General features: G+C 31.2%; 1 protein-coding gene across 2 annotated transcripts in view; it reads right to left on the bottom strand.

Annotated features, from left to right (window-relative positions):
* The window catches only part of LOC148273094 (uncharacterized), a 150,359-nt gene that overhangs the window by 26,712 nt on the left and 99,888 nt on the right, over positions 1 to 23,759 (bottom strand). For both annotated transcript variants that reach the window (XM_088239153.1, XM_088239152.1), the window contains exon 4: positions 20,693 to 20,894. In XM_088239153.1, the coding sequence (XP_088095279.1) occupies positions 20,693 to 20,894 (202 nt within the window). The remainder of the gene's footprint in view (positions 1 to 20,692; positions 20,895 to 23,759) is intronic.

Raw genomic sequence — 23,759 nt, 5'->3', positions numbered from 1 at the left:
TTTACTGATATTTTTTGGTCAAACTGCATTTAATTATAATAATAAAAATGCTTTATATTTTCATTCAAACATTTGTTATACATTCGAACAATATTTATATTTATATAATTGTTATTACTTTATACTTATTTTTTTTGTCTGCCACTAGTCTAACAATATAAGTCACGACGAAACCCGGTCACTGGTAAAAATTATGAATAAATGTGGAATGAAACTGTTTAAGTATTTTTATCATTATAATTGAAATAATATATTATGTTTCGTACATGAGAATGCACCGATATAATATTTTAATGAAATTCGCATGTAAAGGTAGATTGGGCTGGTTTTTTTTATAATTTCCGCGACGATGACATTTTAAATAATTCTGCCAGTCCAGAAACAACAAAATGCTTCAATGTAGACCACTTCTTAAACCAATATTTCATAGCCTATCCTGCTAGGAATCAAACCAAGGACCTCAAACAAGGTAGACTACCGCTCCAAAAACTACGAAGCGGACTTATCTCTACTCGATTTCGTTTTTAGGATTTTTACCTGGGAGTAGGCATTGAGTCGAAAACACTTGGATTCTGTTTTTTTTTCACACATATAACTGTATTCTTCGTTCATCTAGACTAGACACATGATAAAAGACATATAATTTTTACTGATATTTAAGATTAAGCATTAGGGTATTCTGCAAGGTCGGGAAGGTATGGAAATAGTTAACAGAGCAAGGAATCACATCTCATAGTATTCTCAGCTATTTAAACAATAGAAAGTTGTGTCTTACAAATATCTAAGTTGGAAACAGATTTTCCAAATTGTTTTTTTGTTTATGGATGATAAAAACTTAACTCCTATCTTGTAGACGGCACTGTTTATGAAAATAAGGTCAATTTATAGAGTTGCTAAAGATTTCGTACAAAAAGATATGTCAGAAATGCTTCAACCATAGAATTACAGTAGTCCAGAAACCGCGTACTAATGTCAAGCTGAAGCCGAAAAACTTACTCATAAATGAGTAGTTTTACGTTTTGGCCATAAGTTGCTCTGTAGACGTCGCTTAGTACGCAAAACTGCCGATTTAAATGCGTCTACGCCGTGTTGTGTTGTTTTTAAGTGTCAAAATACTGCTGGGATTATAAGGGAATAGGGTGGGATCACATTTCATATGTAAGTTGCGAATTCACAAATAACATTTTTTCAGAATTTGATTATTTTATCGTCCACCAGATTGTTAAATAAAACAAGGCAAACATTTTGTTAGTATTGCCAGGGAAGTCGAATATTTTACCCGGCTTTCTATTTATAAGCCTTAGTATAATATTAAATTGTACTAATTTGACTTCTTTGTATTTTTTACGTTTGGCTTGTAAAAATACCTGTTTTTTTACAGTCCAGTCAACAAAATGTTTTTTATGGTAAAACATATCATAACACAAAATTATCTTATGTTAGTGTTGTGATATTATATTGTTCGCGGTTTGGCACGCAGCCACTTCTCGCATGCGCGCATGTGAGACGTCGTGCAGTGGGTGACATTCGAAAATTTTCGGACACAGCGCGATGAATGCAAACATGATTTTCCGCGCCTCCTAGTTTATAATTCTATAGCTTTTTCATTCGGTCGAAGAAGTTTATTTGTGAAAAGTAAAATTGTCATCGTTTGAGCTAAGAGTAATCTGTGATTTACGATCCTGAAGTTTAAGGAATATATCTTGTTGTTATATTGTATAATATAGGATGTATTGTTTATTTTAAGTACCTTAATAATATGTTTCTGCATTTTGAATCGTTCAGACCTCACATGACCGCGTCCACTTCATCATAATAAAATAATGCCTCAAGGGTGTAACCAAGGAAATAGTCCGTGTATAAGATATCAGTCATTCCATAACCTTTGATGTATAATGACAGATCCTTAGATGAAAGCTTCTTGGGTGGCGGCCATGATGGAGCAGTGTAGAAGCGAATTTGCCATCATTTTAGATTAAAACGCGCGTCTCTGCTACTTTTGTTAATCGTTCTATCAAATTAGTTGCCATCTTCATGTACTAAAAATATACTACACTAGACTTTTTTTGGATTCATGCTTGTATTTTAGTTTTACCCTTCTCAATGATTATTTATTTAAAAACGTGATTATTTTCACGGAATTATTATGTTAACTTTTAGCAAATTAAAAATCCCGATTCGTTATTTCTGCCGTTTTTCTTGTGTATTTTATTTTTATTTGACAGATTTCCATTAACTAACAGTCAAATCAAAAATATTTTTCTCAAAACCTAAGGGTTTTTCATACAATGGGGTTATTTTTAATGGGTTGGGTTTTTTTACTGACATTTCTTGGTGGAACTGCATTTAAATTATAAAAAATAAATAACGTATTTACTTTGATTCCACCATTATTTATAACTTTTACCAGTGACTAAATTTCATCGTCCGTCAGACTGGACTGACATGTATTTTTAAAATATTTTTTGTTAAAAAAACTAAAAATAGGTGGGACGATATTTTCCGAATCGGGTAGTGTTCCCGTGGCTAGCGTCTTAGACCCACGGCTCAATGGTCCGTGGTTCGAATCCCACTCAACCCCAACTTGATGCCTATTTTTAATTTATCAATTAGATGAATCTCACCCGCATAAATGAAGGTTTCAGCTCTTTAACTTCACAAACATCAACAGATGAAAGAATTGAAAGAATATAGATGTTTGAATAAGGGCAGAATGATGAATGTTACACAGTGTGTAAAGTGGCCACTTAAACCAGCCATTGACATGTCATAAGCCCTGTAGATGCCTAGACTTCTATATTACCTTCTCTTAAATGTTCTTCATCTCTGTTGTAATATGTTAATAAATAAGAATCTTTTGAAAATATATTATTATTTTTGTTGCTTAAACTTTTTTTTTTCAAACTAACTTTGATTGTTTTTATAAAATGCTTTTTTATTGACTCTACCTGTGTATAAAATAAGCTTTTTGAATTATTTTATACCAGGTCTGTAATTTAAAACAATATGTGTATTAACCGCAACGTTACTGTATCGAATTATTCGCATAAATTGATGCTGTTATTCTATGGGCATACATCTTAACCGTCAAATGTTTATAATAGACTTGAGTAGAATAATCCGATACTGAAGAATGTCGCTACATTGTAGTCGGCCGATCTAGCCTAGTCTAGTGTGGTGTGCAGACCATACTTGACTGATCCTTAAATGATCGACCACCGAGAGGGGGTTTTTTAAAGAAATGACTTGTCAACAAACACGATTGTTATATTGTTATGTTGTATCTAAATCTGGCTGCAGATTCCCGACTATGTTTGATAAATCAATGTATTATAAATATGTACATACTGTGAATACAACATTATTTATTCAATATGTTTCCAATTTATTTCTAAACTTGTACGTTTTCCGTTTTCAAATATTAAAACAAATAAAAAAATTTACCCTCCACGGCAGAGGTTGACAATCAACATACATTTTTGTTTAATTTTATCCGCAACTATCTGAATAAGGTTAAGCAATTTAGTGCTTTAAATGTCAAAATCCCCGCTACGAGGAACTTTAACCGTATGGGAAATTGGATACAAAAAATGTTTTCTTGCGCGCGGTAAAAATTAGAGCATTAAATTGTAACGCAAAGTTTCTTGAAAATGTATGTAAAAAATAATGAAAAATATTTTAATAAAAACGCACCACTTTCAATGACATCACTGGTTCATATGAACCAACCAATGATATGGAAGCTGCGAAAGATATTTGGTTTGCTTACCGTAAACGAACCAATCAGTAGAACCGACAGGAAAGAACCTCTGAGCACACACGCGGAGTTTTGTTTTTTCAAGAATTAACGGTACAAGTACCTTTAACATTACATACATACATAAGTATTTACAGTGGAGTATATACAGTAACAACTTTTTCAATGCTTACTTAGAAAGAACATAATTAAAATATTGATTCCACACTAAAATGTTTTACAAGTAATTGTTTATAAGCTGGAAATGTCAATAAAATATGTCACCTAAATCCGAATGTTTATTACCCAGCGCATGTAGACGATTCAGTACTGAATTGCTAGTATATATTAAGATATGATTGTTGCAGTGATAAAGTTGAACTAGCCTCTAACTGGTACTTTAAAACCAATGAGGGCCAAAATTTCAGGGCTGTCCAATACTGAATTAACGATTTTAAATAAAACTAAAAGCTATTTCAAAAATACTATACTTTAAATTATCATAGCGCTGATAATACGATTTATAAAAATTAAACAATATTTTTTTGGCTTTGTTAAATAGTCTATAAACAAACATTTTTATATTTTATAAAAAAAAACACTACATTTTCCCATTATGTAACGCTGAGATAAGCATTGTTGACATAATCAAGAAAGGGGTTCTGCGTTGGTCTAGAAGATAAAATTTAAAAAAACATATATACGCTTGAAGATGGACATGTAAAAAGTCTAATAATCGGCGAGCATGCATGAGAAGATGTATGAAAATAGAGGAAATCTGTATGCGAAGAGAGAGTGATATGGCGTTCAATCATATCTGCCTACCCTTACGTGGAAACGGCGTGATGTTTTTGTTTGATGGTTTGGAGCTACTGTTGAACCTGGAAATACGTATTTTTCTTACATCGCGTTATCTTTCGGAATATGATTCTGGTAATTCTTAATTTTCATCATCATCATTATCAGGAGTCTCTTCCACTCTTGCAGGTCTGCTGCCCTTCCTTTCCAGTTTCTCACTTCCAAAGTTGTCGTATCTGCACTGATGCAGTCCATACTTATTTCTTGCTCCGCATAAAATGTCAAAAGTATCACTAGATATATTTTCGTAATAAAATTGTACTGTTTCTCATTATTTAAATGTTCATAACTTCACTTGTCATTTTTATATATCAAACTTAATAAAATTAATTGCAACGTTTTTTTTCATCTCTTGTTTAAATTAGTATTTTTGATTCTCGTAATAATTTATAGGACTTTCATTTTCGTAAGCTATACCACGATCTCCTCGCGTTGAAAGCTACTTAATAAATTTTTTTCAAAGCTTTTTAATCTCTTTTTCATTTCTTTTTACAAAATACAACTTTTTAAATAATTATATATTATATAACGACAGAAAAAGTTAATATTTTTGAAAAAAAATTCTCAGTGTAAATAAACATTTACATGGCTTGTCATCTTTAAATAGCTGGTTTTTGGGCACATTGTACAACATTAAACATTCTGCCTATATTGATTCATGCACAGAAGAGTATAGTTAAGATAATGTACAAAAAGCATAGACTATTTCCTAGTAACGAATTGTACATAGAGAGCGGACTCCTTAATTTAAAAAAGTTATATTTATTACAATGCTTAAAATATGTACACAAAAATAGGGAATTGTTTGGCAATAATTTAAATAGGACTAGTAGCAGATCAGAAAGTGTACTGTCGGTTCCAGGATGCAGAACTAAGTTCGCACAGAGACACTCTTTCCATGTTGGTCCAAGATCTTTTAATCTCCTACCCAAGGAAATACAAAATATAGAATCCCTTCCAAAGTTTGAAGCGGCTTTGAGGACTTGGATCAGCATGGAAAATACAGATATACACCTATTGTGAAAGAGTCGTACAACAGCATATTCTAAACTTTGTTGTCTTAATTACATTGTTTATGTCATTTTCCTGTTATTTCTGTATGATTTTTAATGGCATTGTCATATTTGTGTTTGTATACCAAAAAATTCACCAAAAACAATAAAAAAGGAATGGCCCACGCTCAGACGTTTAAGTCTTTGTGGGCATTTTTTCCAAATTTAAGGCTATGTTTATTTTTAGAATATGTATTTTTTCTCTTTTTCTCTTCTAATGTTTAATAAATATAATGTATAAAATATGTAATTTAATATATGCATAATATGTAACAGTATGGAAAAAAAAAAAAAAAAAAAAAAAATGCGTATTTCTTCAATTCTTTAGTTTTATTATATTTTTGCAAAGCAAAGAGCTGAAACCTTTTGTATGTGAATGTGATTGAACTGAATTTCTCCCTAATAGGAATCGCCAGAATTTTTTTAAAAAATTAATTAACATTTAAGTCTTGATTTTATTAGGATTTTTTTTTCGTTTCATGATGTTAAGCATATTTAATAACACAATAATTTACACATTTTTATTTTAGCAATATATTCTACGAGTATGTTTTCGGTATTCTTATATCGACTTTTCAAATCGAAATTCCCATGTAATTAAAATTATCGAAAGCGATATGTATTATTGAGATTTTTATCAAAATTTAGCCGTTCTATATTTTATTACCTCAATTTTCTAATACTTGTTCCTCGTTCGGCCTTTTGATAAATTTGCTCTAAGATATTCAATAGTGATATCAACACAAAATAAAGCTATATATTAAGAAGAGGTCGTGCAGTGAGAATTAAATATAAGTCATAGTCCGATCTGTTTGCCCAATGGGAATAGAAAACCATTGATTTCAATCAAAGTTGGTCCTCAGGGCACTCATAATATTTAGCATTGCTTGATTTCCTGAAACTTTAGGAGACAGTAGCTTGGTCTACATATAAATACTGCTTTTCTATAACAACCCGCCCAAAGCACTCAATGATAACGAGATTGGTTTAGTCGTTGACTAAAAATATATTATTTGAAATTCTGCTAAACCTCAACCATAAAAAAGCTTATTTATAAACATTCATGTATCTTTTCCGTGGATTTTATTCGTACCTATCATTTGGGCGCATTTTTTTATTATTGAATGCCTATTAAATTTGATACCATATCGACAGGTCCAGTTTAAAATTGCGATGTTTTTTCCTCAATTCAAACAAAAACGACCGTTCATCGATTTGTATAAAATACATACGAATCCGAATATTATTAGTGAAAAATTATGATTTTTAAAGTAATTTTTTTAAATCGCAATCGCGACAAATAATTATGAAAATATTCAGAACTAGAGTTATTGTTAGCTAACCGGAGGGTTCTAAAATACCATTTTTTAAATGACGACGTATCCTTATTTTAAAATTTATTTTTTTACTAACAAAAAAATCTTGTTTTATATTAGCATTTTTTGAAATGTTTAATATCTCATTTTTTGGTTCGTGTACCTGCACACAAATCTGGATTTTCTCCCAAGACGGGAGTAGGTATATATTTTTATTTATATCCCTACAGAGATGAGGTAGAACTTTTTCAAATTCAAGATTCAGGATTTTGGATATTCGAGCGTTTACAGGGCTTATGACCTGTCATTGGCTGTGCTGATATTCGCTAAAATAAGCGTAATGGGGAATGTTGTAGTACCTCCATAAAGTGGCCACTTAACCCAGCCAATGACAGGTCATAAGCCCTGTAAACGCTCGAATATCCATAATCCTGAATCTTGAATTTGAAAAAATTCTACCTCATCTCTGTAGGGATATAAATAAAAATATGTTTAATATCTACCTATCGCATTCTTCCAGTAGCCGTTAATCTTCAATTTTTTTAAATGTGTACTCAAACACAGACCATGCCTTGTAATATTTTATTTGTTTATGTGTCAGTGTATATTGTATTTGTAACATTTATTGTAAAAAACAAAAAAAAACGTATCGAGACCTAACATTAGTTGTATCCGTGTTTTTTAAATTTCAAAATTGACACCAAAAGTAAAACCTTATTTTTTTTTTAAATAGTCAGTAATATATTCTTATTAATTGTTTTCTCTTTTATTCCTTCGACTGGACGCGAACTGGGGTAGAAAATGCACGTTTTTGTCTACTGGACATTCCATTTTGAACGGATTAATTCAAATAAAATTACATATGTAATATAAAAGCAAAAAACTGTCCGAAATATCGGCTCAGCCAAAACCTGCCGTCGGCATGTGTCGAATTACGTTCGGCTGTCCTCGGGTGCATCTTAAAGCTCGTGACTCGAAGTTCTTGTGGGTTCTAAGATCTTTCAGATTGGTATTTTTGTAATTCTTTTATAGTCAATAAGTTAAAGTTCCCATAGCGTACATTGAAAACACGATATTTATATAACATAATAACGAACCAAAAAGCGCCAAAAATAAACAAATTTACCCATTCAATTCATACCATTATCATTATTTATTTTATTTAACAATCATTATATTACATACACAAAAGTATAGTTTATGCAAAGTTTCTTTGACTACCTAACTAGGGTTATTTACCCCGTTCTAATACAGTCAAAAACATATAAAAAACAGTAATCAAAATATATAAATAGTTATAAAGATAGAGGTCAAAGTAAAAAACAATGTAAAAAATGGAGTAAAAACATGGTAAAAAATGTAGTAAAAACATTGTAAAAATTTACTTAAAACATAGTAAAAATGTAGTAAAAACATTGTATAAATGTACTAAAAACATAGTAAAAATGTACTAAAAACATAGTTAAAATGTAGTAAAAAAACGAAGCAAAAACATTATAAAACAAAGTATAAATGTAGTGAAAACATAGTAAAAACCATTAAAAAAATGTCTATTTTCATAAACACATAAGGTTTGACAATAAAAACACCTAATTTTGGGCGTTTTTAAGTGACTTTTAACTTATTTAAATAAGTTTTGGTTTCGGTAGGTACTAATAAATAACATAATTAATAAAATATTGCGGCCGTGGCTTTAGTAGCATTGAGTACTTGATCATATTTAAGACGTAATGTATTTTGTTTCCCTTCTCTAGTCTGCATGAGCCTCTGATATCAAATGAATCTCCTGTCGACCATTATTGTCTATTTTCCTACTTTGCATCTTTCGTTCAAGGAACGGAACAAGCCGAAGGAAGGTGACGCTGAAGGCGAGTCGGTAACCTCACGAGTTAATGGACAAATATAATTGGAAATCATTTCAGATGTAATAATGTTTACTGCGCGTATTGCCCGACTGTGACCGCAAATATGCCGGAGTAATGCGCCTATCTCTTAGACTCGGACAATAGTGAGTCTACTAACTTCGTCCAAAACTGGATAGACGCCATCCTGCGGATATATGAAGAAGAAAAATGGGAATCTCCAGTGCTTACGTTTGTTAACAATTTAAGGATAAAGAAAGAAATATAACTGTACCTTTATAAGGATGCTTCCGTAGCTTCGAAACCAGTCGGCGATTAAATTAATATTTGGTGGTCAAAAACCTTTTTGTTAATAATTATTGTACAATGAATAACCACAAAATATAGGTTTTATTAAATAAAACTGTGTTTGGCGATTTGCAAAGAAAATTGAAAGAACACTTTTTTACACAATAGTGATGTAACACAATAGTGATTCTATTATTCATTTATTTAAATGCCTTTTAGGCTTTTACATGTTTTTACATTTATATATACAAATAAAGTCAGACATGTATTTTACAAAGAAGTAGTAAAAAATCTATAAATGATTTTTAGAAGAAAAAGAAAAATATCAAAAATATCATCTTTACATATCAGTATAAAAGTGGAAAGAGCAGAAGTGCATTTTTGAATATGAAGACAGAAATGCATTTTATACAAAGAAAGGAGCAAAAAATAATAATGAATTAAGAAGATAAAGAAAAATAAAAATAAAGTAAAAGAAAATAAAAATCATTACATATTAGTAAAAAATATATGAGGATATATAATAATACATATATATATTGCAGTGGACAACAGGAGTACATTTTTTCGTATAGGTTGCATTAAAATAATCTTAAAATTATAAGAAGTTAGAAAAATACTTTTTTAGAATACATATATAAGTCAATAAACGGTAAACAATTGAAATCAACTTAGTATTAATTAGGTATCACAATTTGAAGATAGTTAATTGATACACTGCCTTTTAAAATTTAAAAGTGTCATATCAAAATTATGATTTGTATGTTACTGTTGTACGTCCAACGCGTACATATATTGATATTTGATAGAGGTTGTGTTGTTTATATCGAAAAGCACTAAACTATTTGCTCAGTGGAAGTAAAATGATTTTATCTTCAAAGCATTAAACTATCCGGTTTTAAAAACAGTTTTTCTTTTCGCTGATGAAGTTTCAAGCTCATCTTAGTCCGCCGTCTGCAGTAATTTGATTACCGAGTTTTATGTGCTCGGTTCGTCGAAACAGGAGTCATTTGGATAAAGATAAACGCAACCCTGTTTTCCTTTTTTTCAGTAGGAGATTGCGGTGGCTAAAAATAAGACGGTCGTTTTTTGTTCTCAGGTGTAATATCTTCCGAAACCGCAAGATAGTTGATTCAATATCTATGGAATATTGCGATTATCCTGTTCTTGCAATGATACACGCAAATTGACATAATATCAAATTAGCAAACCTACCTATCTTGTTATAGAATATTTTGATTTTATTCCGGCCTTTGTGGAAATATTTTTAAACTAAATATAAGGGAGCGTCAAAAAACAGATATTATTGAACACTACATTATTTCCCATTCAGATTATCCGATAACAAAGTTAATTTTTATAATATATGTTAACCGCGCCGAGAATATAATAATGCACTTCTTACTCTCTCAGTGATTAATCTTGCGAGATAATCTAAGCGAAAATTGAACGTAGTTATGCAGAAAGCAGCCAGCCATAGAAAAGTGAAACTGAGATAAAAGCTCTTTTGTAAAAATAGTGAATTATCAAATCTACACAACAGTTGAAACGTTTTTTACTTTGACAAATAATGCATAAATTCGTTCTTTATATTATACAAAAGAGAACTTTATTGTATATTTGACCAGTTTATAACATTTTGAAAGTCTGGCTGTCCACTCAACCTGAGATAAGCATTTTGCAGAAAACAGCCACCCCTTGTGAAATGAAATATGATTCATTTCACAAATGTGACTCATTATGTATTGAACATATTATTTTATATTTATCTTAGGGCCCTTAATTGTAAAGAATCACTTAATTAATTTGTTACAATTTTTTTTTAAATAATTATATGTTACAGGAATTATGGCGATTTTTAAAAACCTGGCTGACAACACAAATTAAAATATGCATTTTGATGAAAACAGCCAGATCTAATACTTAATGATACCTTATTCAAACTTTGAATTTATGAGGTGACATTCAGTATTAAAACATATTGTTTAATTACAGGTATCTTTAAATGAATGAATTTATCTGGTTTAATTTATTTAAGAGAACTAAATTTCTAGAGGCATTAATCTTCCATCAACATGTACACCGTAAGATTTTCTAGTACTTGGGGTGTTTTCTGCAAATTGAGAAATATTGTTTTTTTTTATCAACACTATTTTCAGACGGTAATTATTACAGTTTTTTTGTATCAAAGCGGCTTGTCTGTTTTTAGCAGAACATAGAATTGACCTTACTGCACCCGATAACACCAATATATCTTTTTTATAACAACGTCTCATAACAACGTTCAATTAAGGTTTTGTGGTATTAGTATCTACCCAGTAAAGATGTACATAGTTTTATGGTGATTTTTATAGTGATTTGTTTAATAAATGGTTTTAATTTATTTGAATGTTGCTTGTTTCGCGATATTTTTTTCCAGGAATATGGCCGTCTGGGGGTATTAAATTTGAACCAACATATAATAATTATAATGCCTTTTAAGATCCACGTTCTTGATTTGGTGGTAGTTGATACGTTTGTAGATTTTCTCATCGTTTCAAAATTGAGGTTATAAGTAACCCACAAAGACGTGTAACTGAGAAAATCGCATTCAAAGTTTAGCCATATACAATATACATTGCAGCTCTGATAACAAACTGGTGATTCAGTGAGAAGTGCCAACCAAAACGTATGGTTTTGGACCCTTTCCAATAATAAAGTTAATTCATTCCTATTTTTGGGTTACGCGTTTGCGTATTTTATTAGAGATGCGCCGAATACAGATTTTTTGAACCGAACCGAATACGAACATCATTTGGTTTTACTCTTACCGAACCAAATATTCAGCCGAATTATTCGGTTCATAATACGTGTGGATTATTGCGCTAAACAAGTTTGTACAGGTTCAATAGGCGCCAGGCGAAATTTTAAATACGTCAAACTTTAAATAAATAAATGTCGACATATTACAACAGAGATGAAGAGCATTTTAGAGAAAGCAATATAGAAGTGTAGGCATCTACGTTATGACCTGTCTAACATTCACTATTCAGCCCGTATTTGAAAATCCATATTCCTTCAATTCTTTCATCAGCTGATGTTTGTGAAATCAAAGAGCTGAAACCTCTAAACTAAACATGTTAATTTTAACAGCTTCCCAGGGAGTTGAATCCAGTCCTTGTCCACAAAAATTTTGACAAACTCAAAATATTGTACATAAATGTTGATTATATGCTTTAATTTTTCTTTTATTCTTATTATTTACAAGCTCAAATCTTACTATAATATATGCAAGACACGGTACAAATTGGATGGCGAATGGCAGCGCACTTTTCCGATTGGCTGACCCCTAAGACAACGGGGTAAACATGACGATAGTAATGCAATTTTCACTTTTAAAACGCCAGATTAACGCTTTTGATAAAGTCCCATTCGCTGGCCTAGTGTGTGTCCACTGTTCACTTTAAGTGAATTAAATTAACTTTAAAATGTCTTTCTTGCTTACCGTAACACTTTATTTATTGTTTGCTTTACAAAATTTATTTCATAAGCTTATATCTTTGCATTTTTTGTTTATATACTCACTGTTTTTTCTTGCATACCTTTGTTATTATTGTTATTTTTTTACTTTGTAAAACTTTTTATTGTATGCTTTTTAATTAATTTCACATATTTTTTCTGTATATTCTGTGTTTTTTATTTAGTATGTTAGCATGTATTTCTTTTTTTTTTAATGTCTTTTGGGCGTTAATGAATAAAATAAATAAATAAAAGAGTAGTTTGATATTCGGTATTTTAACCGAATACCAAACATAAATCTACGCCCTATACGAATAATAACCAAATATTCGGCGCATCTTTAATTTTTATTATTTTTTCATGCATTTTCAACTAATTTCACCGTACAATTAAATGCTCTAATTTTTACCGCGTATGAAAACATTTTTCATATCATATTTCCCGTAGAACTTGACTTTCTCACTAGACTACGCACTCTAGTGTCATGTGTCATCTCGCAGCCGGCCGCATGTGTACTAGTGTTCTGTCGGACCACGCACTTTCGTGGATTTTGTCACCTAGCATCGCGTCCGGAATCGATGACGCATCTCATCTCGGTGACATCTCTGTCCGCCGTCCCGCGCTGCGTCTTCCGAGCACGCGCGCGCGATCGGCGGTCACGACTGAGCGACGATTGTGTTCGCTGATTGTTCCCCTCGCTTCCCATTCAGATGGCAACGGGAGACAAAACTCAGAGGCGTAGGAAGGTCCCAGCCACGAGATGGCTGATAGCAGCCCGCGGGAACCCAACCCGGCTAGAGCGACCACGGAAAGCCGAATCCTCGAACTGGAAACGAGCGTTCAACCGGCCGACTCTCACCCCACGAAAAGGCGAAATACGAATCTTTCGATCCGAGCCATAAATCACGTTCTCCCAACCCCCTTTTTATTCATGTGACTCTGCTCAAATATCCTTCTGCACATTTAAAGATCAAAACAAAACATCCGCATTGTAAAAGATGGAAAGTTGTAAATTCCTTAAGAGATTCCAAACAATTCAAGACGTAACAGGTTGAAAGCGTGCTCGAGTAATGGTATCCGGTAGGTGCCGCGAAGCTCTTTTTTCTTTTCTTTGCGCTTGTGGTGTAATTATGTACGTACATTATTTTGATTGGATGGATGCCTCAAATTATTACGCAACTTGAAAAACGCCGTCTTCAATAAAAAAAAGCTTTATGTTAACGTCTGAAATGTATTAGATTGTAAACTATTAATTACGTAACAGCCTTTGTTTTATAAATGAGCTTAGGAATAATGTTTTAAACACCCTGATTATATATTAATGAATGTATTTACGGTTTCAAAAAGTTCTTTAATGTTACTGGCAGTTACAAAAACGATAATCAATTTAAAGTCGAAAAAATAATCCTTAGATTACATGTGCATGAATAAAGATACTACAATTACTAAGTATTTTCATTGCGTTCTAGTGCTTTATCTTTGAGCAACCAATTATTTTAATCCAGAAATTAATTGATATCAATTTTAGTAATGAGTTCTTAACGCTAATCATCCAGTCGTAAACGTTTTGAGTTATTTATTTTATATTACTTTATTACAATACTTTGAGTTTGTCTAAATGTTCGCAGACAAAATACTGGATTTCATCCTTGGGATAAACCCTGTTATATTTCCATATTTCCTTCTCCTAAATGCTTTTTGTCTCTGTTGTTTTTAATAATTATTTTAATTATTTAATAAATTTATATTTTAAAAATATATAGTAAAAACACGCCAGCAATCTTTATTCCGAGTCTCGCAACTTCCGCTCCAGTCAGTTAACGCTATGTTTCAATAGAAATCCTTTTCGTTTATTTGGTCCGCCATTCAAGAGTTCCCAAGCTTTAGTTTACATCTGTTAGTACACTTCTCAATTTACATATTGCTTTAATCTCTATTCAACAAGAAAATCATACGTACAGTCGAGTTTTTTGCTTTACTCCGTTCTTCCGTCTTTATCCGAGCAAACAATTACTATAAAGAAAATGCCTGTTGCATCGATATTTAACTATACTATATATTATTATTATTTTATGTAACGCCTTCACCATTTAAGTACACACATTTTTAACAACACCCTTCAATAACTAAAAAAAACTACGTCGAGCACAGCTAGGTAAAATAAATAACTTGTAATCATTCGGATCCCGTTAAATACACAACCTCATGTAATAATTCAAACCCCTGAAGACCTGAAAGATCAGCCCTTAAGAGGATACGCGGCCTTACATTTCTTCATACAAACGTATTCTCGTATTTTTTCCCTGGATTATATGGCACTAGATAATTTTTTTTTAAATTTTATATTCTTTTATTTAGGAAACATACCGTACAGTTTTATATTTTACACAGTTAGACTTAACTCTAATGAACCAGTGAAGTTTCCATATTATAAAGTAATTATATGTGAAAAAAAATGGAAGTTGTTTAAAAATTAAAATCAAAGTTAAAAAAGTTATTTTAGAGTTTGTAGTTAGTATTTACAAATGGAAATAATATTAAAAATGAAGAAAATTTGTAAAAGTAATTATAGATTAAGAATGAAACACATGCTCAGATGTAAAAATAAAATAAAATAGTAATAACATTTTTGAAAAAGGAAGAACATACATATTTTAAGGGATTCAAAGAAACGACGAGAAGAATCTTTGAGTGAAATATAAGACAATAAATTTAAGTCAGTTTAAAAAAACACCTTCAAAATTAATTGCACATTATAGTAAGAGCAGCAATATATTGATTTTATTATACATATATAATATAAGTAATTCAAAGTAGTTTAAAAGTATAAAAAAATGTCAATGCAGCAGAGAAAAAAGAAAGAATAACAGGTAATGCAATGTTTTTTCACGTTTTATAAATATTTATGATTGGCGTGTCCCTTTTGTTTTTTAATTTTTATTTTTATAAATAGTTTATTATGGGAACCAGAATCATAAAAAAACCCTAAAAAACGTTTGTTTTATCTGTTGTGTTCGGACGCACAGTATGCAAATATGATAACTATTTGTGAAAAGCGCAAAAGGTACCGACTCAGACGATTTTATTAAGATACTCTTTAAAAAAAAAAACACAAAATTTGTTCAGTTTTGAGGTGCGTAATACGGGACAACAGAACGTCGATTTTAGTTAGGCATAGTAAGTCCAACGTGCAGTTGTCTTTTTCGCTCACTATCGGGGAGACAGAAAAATAAAGTTCTAATACCTATACATCAATATTCTCTTTCACCGCATATCCTCTTAAATCCTTTTTTCTACTTTTGCAGTATATTATCCCTATTAATAAAGGTTACCCTACCCTAGTGAGACTCTTTAATTGAATTTATAATACTTCTTTATTTTAAATACAGTAAGTAAAGTGATGATTCAATAATATTGAACGTATGTATTGAAGATCACAATTTGTGTTTAATACTTGTCACGTTGTATAGTATTTCATTTACTGTAAATGACTGCATTATTCCAAAATGATTCGACACTATTAGGAATATGGCGTTGAAGTGTTCATAGTTTATGAATGTTTTTTCAAATACCTTTCTTTCCTTTTCAGTTATTTCTTCGTTTTCTCTCCGTTAGATTTTTTCCAATATCTAGATCGTGAGTTCTGACACCACTTTTTCAATAAGCATGCTTCGTTCAACTGTCAATCCGTAACTTGTCGAACGTTTCTTTTGTCGGTTCGGAATAAAAGCTGTGACATTATAGGAACACTAGTTAACAGTACATTCCAAAAATCAATGGGAAACGTGACGTTCTAGAGCCATTTTTCTTTTTATTCGCGAGGTGCGAGACATTGATATTCTGACCGCGCGGCTCAGAAGTACTCGATGTACGGAATAAATGAGCCGATCTTGTCACATCATCTCTGGGTTTGTATGTCAGCACTGAATACCTTGCATATTTCCACGGGTGTCCCATAATAATCGGTGGATAGAGCTGATCGAAGGTTAGCGGTACCCTGATGATGTTGATTGTTGCTTCAGTATGTCTTTTATCTCCTCATTACTTGATGACTGCACGTAATGCAGTACGCTGAAGGTACTCTTGTCATCAACCAATAATGTCTCGTGATCTTTGAAACCCAAGACAATATCTCGACGTTTTAATTAAAGTTTCATTACAGTATTGATAGTGAAATTTTATTTCGAGACACAGATGCATTGCAGATATAATCTGCATGTATAAAATTATGAACTGTCTCATTGATGCCCCTGAAATTTTGCAAAAGATTCTTTTTAACGTTCCCACCCGTAGACTAAGAAATAATGAAATGCTTTTCCTCGGTCACTACAGGACCAATTATGGTGCACAGTCGCCTTTGCCCAGAATGATCAGGCGGGTGAACGATCATCAAGATCTTGATTATTATGGTGTAAGGATGTCTTTCTTTACAAATCAGCTAAAGAATCTGTATAGTTAGCCTATGCTTTTTACTTAATCTAAAAAATCTATCATCTGTCTTTGCTGCTTATTTCTGTTCCTTATATTTTTTTATTCCTTTGTAAAAATTTCTTTTAATTGTAATGTTTATAATGGACTTTGTCCGTAAATAAATAAATAAATAAATAAATAAATAAATAAATCGCTTCTGTATTTTTTAAATATATTTTCGTGTTTACAAATAAATTTACATTGGCAAGCTTATTGCTGTAAGCAACCAATCAAAAACGAACAAATGTAAATAAACCCTTTTTTTTATTTATTTTATTTTAAATCATTTTTTTTTGTTTTGATCCGTGTTAGGAAAAAAATTTGAAAGTTCATAAAAAAGAAGTACAAAAATAGTACATTTTATATTGTTGACCTTTTATAGGACACCTATAACAAAATGGTACATAAATATTCCACCAGAATCGATGTATTCATTTTCTAATATTTTGTATTAATAATAAATCTTATGTCACAAGTATCGTAAGAATATACACCAGCAGATTAGTATATCACTCTGTTTTTTTTTTATTCAGTTTATTATCTTAAAAAAGAAAATACTTTATTAGGTTCACAAGACGGAAATCAACATAAAATAGGTGTCCTTTAAAGGGATAACTGTGTCTTAAGTACAATGCATATGGAAGTAATAATTTTGTATTAGACTTAAGACATTGTTAATCAAACCCCGATAAAAGAGCACGTGTTGCTCCGAAACCTGTTGGTAATTAAATATAAAATACGTGGTTAAAAACAAAATGTTTTTGTTTTCATTTTAACTCAATGATATCATAATTGAACTTAATATTGGCATTATAAACGTATATATTTATATTTCAATTGTTCAACGTAAAATGCATCCGAACCATGTACCCGACTCTATATTTCGTATATTTCAGTATACGAGTATAATATGGCTAACAAAAGCTCGCTTATTCGGTCCCTTTTCATAAATATGTATTGATGCTCCGCGTATCAAAATAATAAATAAAATAAGGACATCGAAGATTGCATTAAATTGAAATTTATATTGCTTGTTTCCAAGTTTATCAGTTTGTTTACAAACGCACCTGATTTTCGTCGGGTAGATATTCATAAAACAAACTACTTTAGAATCTTTAAATTAGTTTGGCAAAAATTGAATTAAATAAGCAAAATATGTTTTTGTTACTGAAAACTGCATTGATCACCGTCTGAAAATGGTGTCGATCACAAAAACGACATTTCTAAATTCGCAGAAAACACCCACAGCCCTAGAAAAATCGTTTGGTTCTTTTAAAATCATTAAAACTGGACACATATATAATATGATTCTTGTTTGTTATATAAAAAAAAACTAATGTATTCATTGTTTATTATTTGTTAAAGTCAAAATCATTCCAACTGTTGTGCAGGTTTGATTATTAACTCTTTTCACAATAATGCCATTATCTTAGTATTACTTTTCTATAGCTGGCTACTTTTTGCATAACTACGTTCATTACATAGTCCCTGGACTGGTACCTGTAGTGTGAGACTGATAATCTTACCTTCATGTAAAAAAATATATCAAGATATGCTGCGATTGGTGTACCAATGCAGTGCCCTGTGCACCATTAGGTGCGGAAAGGGAATGATGATGAAATAACTTCGCTACAATTCGCTACTAAAGTAAGAAATCTTTTAACTCTCTGCTGAACAAAAATATGTTTGGAACTTCCGAGTTTTACAAGTAAGGCCGACGATATGCTACTCGTAGAACGTCTGCAAGAATAATATATTACCTTTTGTTAAATAGAGTCTCAGATTTGTATGTCAATTTCAATTGTATGACAAACAATTAGGTAACTTTAATTTATATTTAATTTAAGTTAGCTAATTACCGCTTCGTACCATTTTCTTCGTTGAATAGGCTGTATGGCAACTATCACAATACTTATTTTCATCCATTATTATTTTCTAGGCTATGTGAATGGCCCTTAAGGTCAAATACTACGTATACTGTTCACCGTTGTCGGTATTGTTTAAATTCTTAAAGGGAAAAAAGAAAGATATCTTGAAAGTTAATTTAGAACACAGTAAGAAATTAGTTCTGTGTGTAAAAAGAACCATAATTCTACCCTAGACGGGTGTTTTCGACTTGATGGCTTCTCTCAGGTAAAAGTTCTGAAAACGGAAACCGTGTGCATTTTCTGCACATTTTTCAATACGTCAACGTTTAAATAGACAAACGCTTTTGATTTTGAAAAGAATATGTCTGACGTAATTACATCGATATCTTTACATTTTATTTTTATTTTAATGAGAAATCATACGTACCAATTTCATATACGTATTTATTTAGTTGAGTTCACAATACTACGCAAAATTTTATATAATTATTGCAGCCTTTGTATAGTTAAGAAGCAGAAAAAAATCTACTACTACTACTATCACGCCATTCCCCCGTAGGGGTAGGCAGAGAGAATGGACCGCCACACACGTCTATCCTGGCATACAATCCTAGCCTCTTCCACATTCATACATCTTGTCATACATGCCCTTCGGTTCTGTCTGCTTTTGAAATGACCAGACTTAAGATTTTGGTTTATCTGATCATGCCACGTCTTTCTTGGTCGTCCTCGTCTAACGTTGCCGTTCATTTTTGCCATATATACTTGTTTTACCATTCTCTCGTCGTCCATTCGTTCTACGTGACCAAACCATCTCAGAGACCCTTTCTTAATCTTATCAATGATACTTGTCTCAGATTTACAGTCTCGCCTGATTTCATAAATAAATAAATCAGAAAAAAATCATAAAAGTAATTATCAATGAAAATTTAATGTGCTGAATTTACGATATGCAGTTTTAGTTTCTGAATCCAGGAGGATAGAGAATACACTTCTAGGTGTAAAAAAAGTATTTAAACAGGCTTTTTATCAAGTAATGCTACATACCACATACCTAAGGCCCGCATGTGTTGGGAATATAATACATACTGCCGGAAAAACGAAATTGTCATTTTTCATGATACTCTCCCAACTTTTGCGAATAATCTCTTATGAATAAATATCAGTCAGTTAATAAATACACATGTCCAACTTATGGTTCATTGCATTGTATACTGTATAAAAAATTAAAAAAAAAAAAAAAAACACCAAATATAATTCTATCTGTTTTGTGTAATTCTATAATTGAAGATATATTATATGCATAAGAAATCGTATCGACGAATAACTTCAAATTGTTTGTTTTTTAATTTGTATTTTTTTTTAATTACCTTATTAAATAAAATGAAAAATTAAATTAAACAAAACCAGAACCCTTGCCAAGTGTTTTATATTCGATGGCTTCTGTTAATAAATCCCTTCCTTTTTTTTATTTGAAGCACTAACTTTGTGGAACATGATTTATCAAAAGATTAAAATAAAATCACTTTTAAAAAAATAAATTATAACCGACAAGTTTCGGCAACACGTTGCCTTTTTCAGGGTCAATTAAAAAAAATGGAAATCCGGTAATATATTATTTATGATATAATATTATGTATAATAATAATATGCAACTCAATATGCCTAAAAAGGGGACATATTTAGCCATCTTTCAACCGAATTATTGTCGGAGTATTTCTAAGAAGTATTGGAGTATGCTGACCTGCAGACGAACTCTGTTTCCCCCAAACAGAGATCCAGGCACATCTGCCTCGAAGACACGGAGTGCGTCCTCTTGGCGGGCACGCGCAGCCGGTGGCGCTGCACGCGGTCAAAGCACCACGCGCGCTCGCACGGCCGCACGCCCAGGCACGACTTCTGCGCGTAGATCGTGAACACGGGGAATTGGGACTTGGTCAGGGCACCTGAAAACAAAAAAAACGATGTTGATTTTTGAACTATTTTTAGCGCACTGAATTGCTCTACTAGAAACTGCCAAAATTTTGTTACTGATTTCCGAATCATTAATAATTTGGTGCTTCATAATTCTTTGGGCATATATTTATACTATTTTTAACTGTGTTTTCTGTCTTTGTTAATATCTATTTAGAATTGGATCTATCGTTTATATAAATTCATTGGCCTGAATTTCTAATTGATATAAATATATTTTACAAAAATCAAACTGACACATTTACTAACAAAGACATAAACAATGACTATGTTGACCAAATAGACAAACACAAACTTACTTACACTTAATGAAAAAAAAAAGTATTATAAATTTTGAATCTAGAAAAAAATGACACAAAAGAGATGCTTACATAATCGAAGAACGATCAATTGTAATTGAACATGTTAAATATTTAGGACTCACATTTGACATGGACAAATCACGTCAATAATTTAATTAGCAAAATATCAATATTATCTACTCTTTTATCAAAAATCAAAAACTTCGTTTCAAAAACAGGAAAAAATCCTGTTTAAGAAGACTATGTTAAATCTTAAATATGTTATATGCAACAACTATTGGGAACAGGAAAATAAAATGACATAACGAAAGCAAAATAAAATATTGAAGCCAGTGTAATAGGACCTCTTTTATCTATCACCAACTAAAGAACTCTTTAAAAAATTAAATGATGATTAACTTTTTGAACTAAAATCGTTAAAATTTATTTATAAGTTAGCCACTGATATCATTGTAGAAAAAATGAAAGAAAAAACAATGAACTAAAACTTGAAAAGAATTGTAATAAACATGGACGTAATACAACAATATTGCACACAACATTCCCAAACGAGACAAAAACAATCGACAGGTGGATCTACCGCATAAATAAAGATTTCAACTCTTTGATTTCACAAACATCAACACATGAAAGAATTGAAGGAATATAGATTTTCAAGTATGGGCGGAATGGTGAATGTTACACAGTGTGTAAAAATCCAATTAAACCAGTCAATGACAGGTCATAAGCCCTGTAGATGCATAGACTTCTTTATTACCTTCTCTAAAATGTTTTTCATCTCTGTTGTAAAATGTTAAAGACAACCGCGACTAAGAAATTAGGGACTGAAATTATACAATAAACTACCTGACAAAACTTAACCAAATACTTAAACAAACTTTTTAAAAGGTGTAAAAAATATTATTACCAACAACAGAATATGGAAACAGAATAGGTATATTTTTATTGTAAAATGAATGTCATTATCTGTAAGGGTCAATAAATAAATTTCAAATAATTAAAAATATTTTTTAAATGTTTTTCGTAAATGTATACTAATATACTTAATTTAGGGTGATATAAATAAGTATTAGTTACAAATCAATTTAGATGTGTCAAAACTTTGGTCAGCCATTTCTAATAAGTGCTTTTTTATTTGTGTTAATTGTTAAATAATTGTAATAATTTTATTGTCAAAATTCTCGAACGGTAGCTCAATATAACTCACCTATTGTTAGATTACAGAATACCGGGAATGAATATGCATCACATTTTGATATATTTAGTTTATCTCTGCCTAACTTAAAAAATAAAGTGACCAACATATTTTGATCAAAAAGAGCAAATCATCTTCAGAAGATTGGGTTGGAATAGTTATAATTTGATTGATTAATGTATTTTGTTATTGTATAATTTCTTTAAAATATATATGTATTTGAAGTAATTAATAATGTGTACAGTACGAGTATATTAATATTTCAAACTCGATTTAAAAAAAAAAAAAATATTTTTAAGCACTCTTTATACCACATATACGAGTATGTAAATGGCAGAAATGCCGTATATGAATAAATAAATAAATAAATAAAGAGAGAAATAATCAAAACTCAATAATGGTGGCTTTATACGTATTTATAGCGGTGAAATAATTGGCAATAAAGGGTGCAGTAACGGAGGCAGGCGAGGAATATTATTAAGCCATAAAGCGTAGATAGAATCATTACGATAATGTTTGACTAAGAACATGACACGCTTAGGCGACTACTTAAATTGTATCAAAACATGACGATCGTGTTGGGTACTTTATGCGGGGCATTGTAATCACATGTCTTGACTTAACTCATTAGAGAAAGGAAGAATTAATTTATTAATTATTCCCTATTATTAACATATTTAAATCCACCTTATTGATAGCCAAACTGTTCTTAATATTTCCAAAATGAATCTATCCTCCGACTTCCTTCTTGTATATGCCATATTCTATACAATATTATTTAATCTTAAATAAACATTTAATCTTAATTATTTTAGTGAAACCCACCAAATTTTCCAATCTGTATTTTCAGCTTATTTGAATTTTTTTAAAATTGATTTTACTCCCATAGGGCTTTTACATATAAATGATACAAGGCGATGGTACATATTTGGTGTTAACATAAGTTGCGTCTGTTTTTTACCAAATGAAGAGAACGAGAGGACATGTCACAAAAAAATCAATTATAAAATGTCTTTCACTATTTTAAAACAAATAAGTTAATAATGTATTCTTCTTATTTGTTTTTCCTTTTTTCCCTCGATCGAACGCGAACAGGTGTCGAAAGTGCTCACTTCTACTTGACATTCCATTTGAAGACTTGTAATAAAATAAAATAATATATACGTAAAAGATAAGGTTAAGAAAGGGTTTCTGAGATGGTTTGGTCGTGTAGAACGAATGGACGACGAAAGAATGGTAAAACAAGTATATATGGCGAAAATGAACGATAACGTGAGACGAGGACGACCAAGGAAGACGTGGCATGATCAGATAAACCAAAATCTTAAGTCTGGTCATGT

Source organism: Micrasema longulum, unplaced genomic scaffold (assembly GCF_059751315.1).
Source record: "Micrasema longulum isolate JH-2025_06_02 unplaced genomic scaffold, ASM5975131v1 h1tg002080l, whole genome shotgun sequence".
Classification (NCBI taxonomy): Eukaryota; Metazoa; Arthropoda; class Insecta; order Trichoptera; family Brachycentridae; genus Micrasema; species Micrasema longulum.
This window is presented reverse-complemented; position numbering and strand designations above follow the sequence as displayed.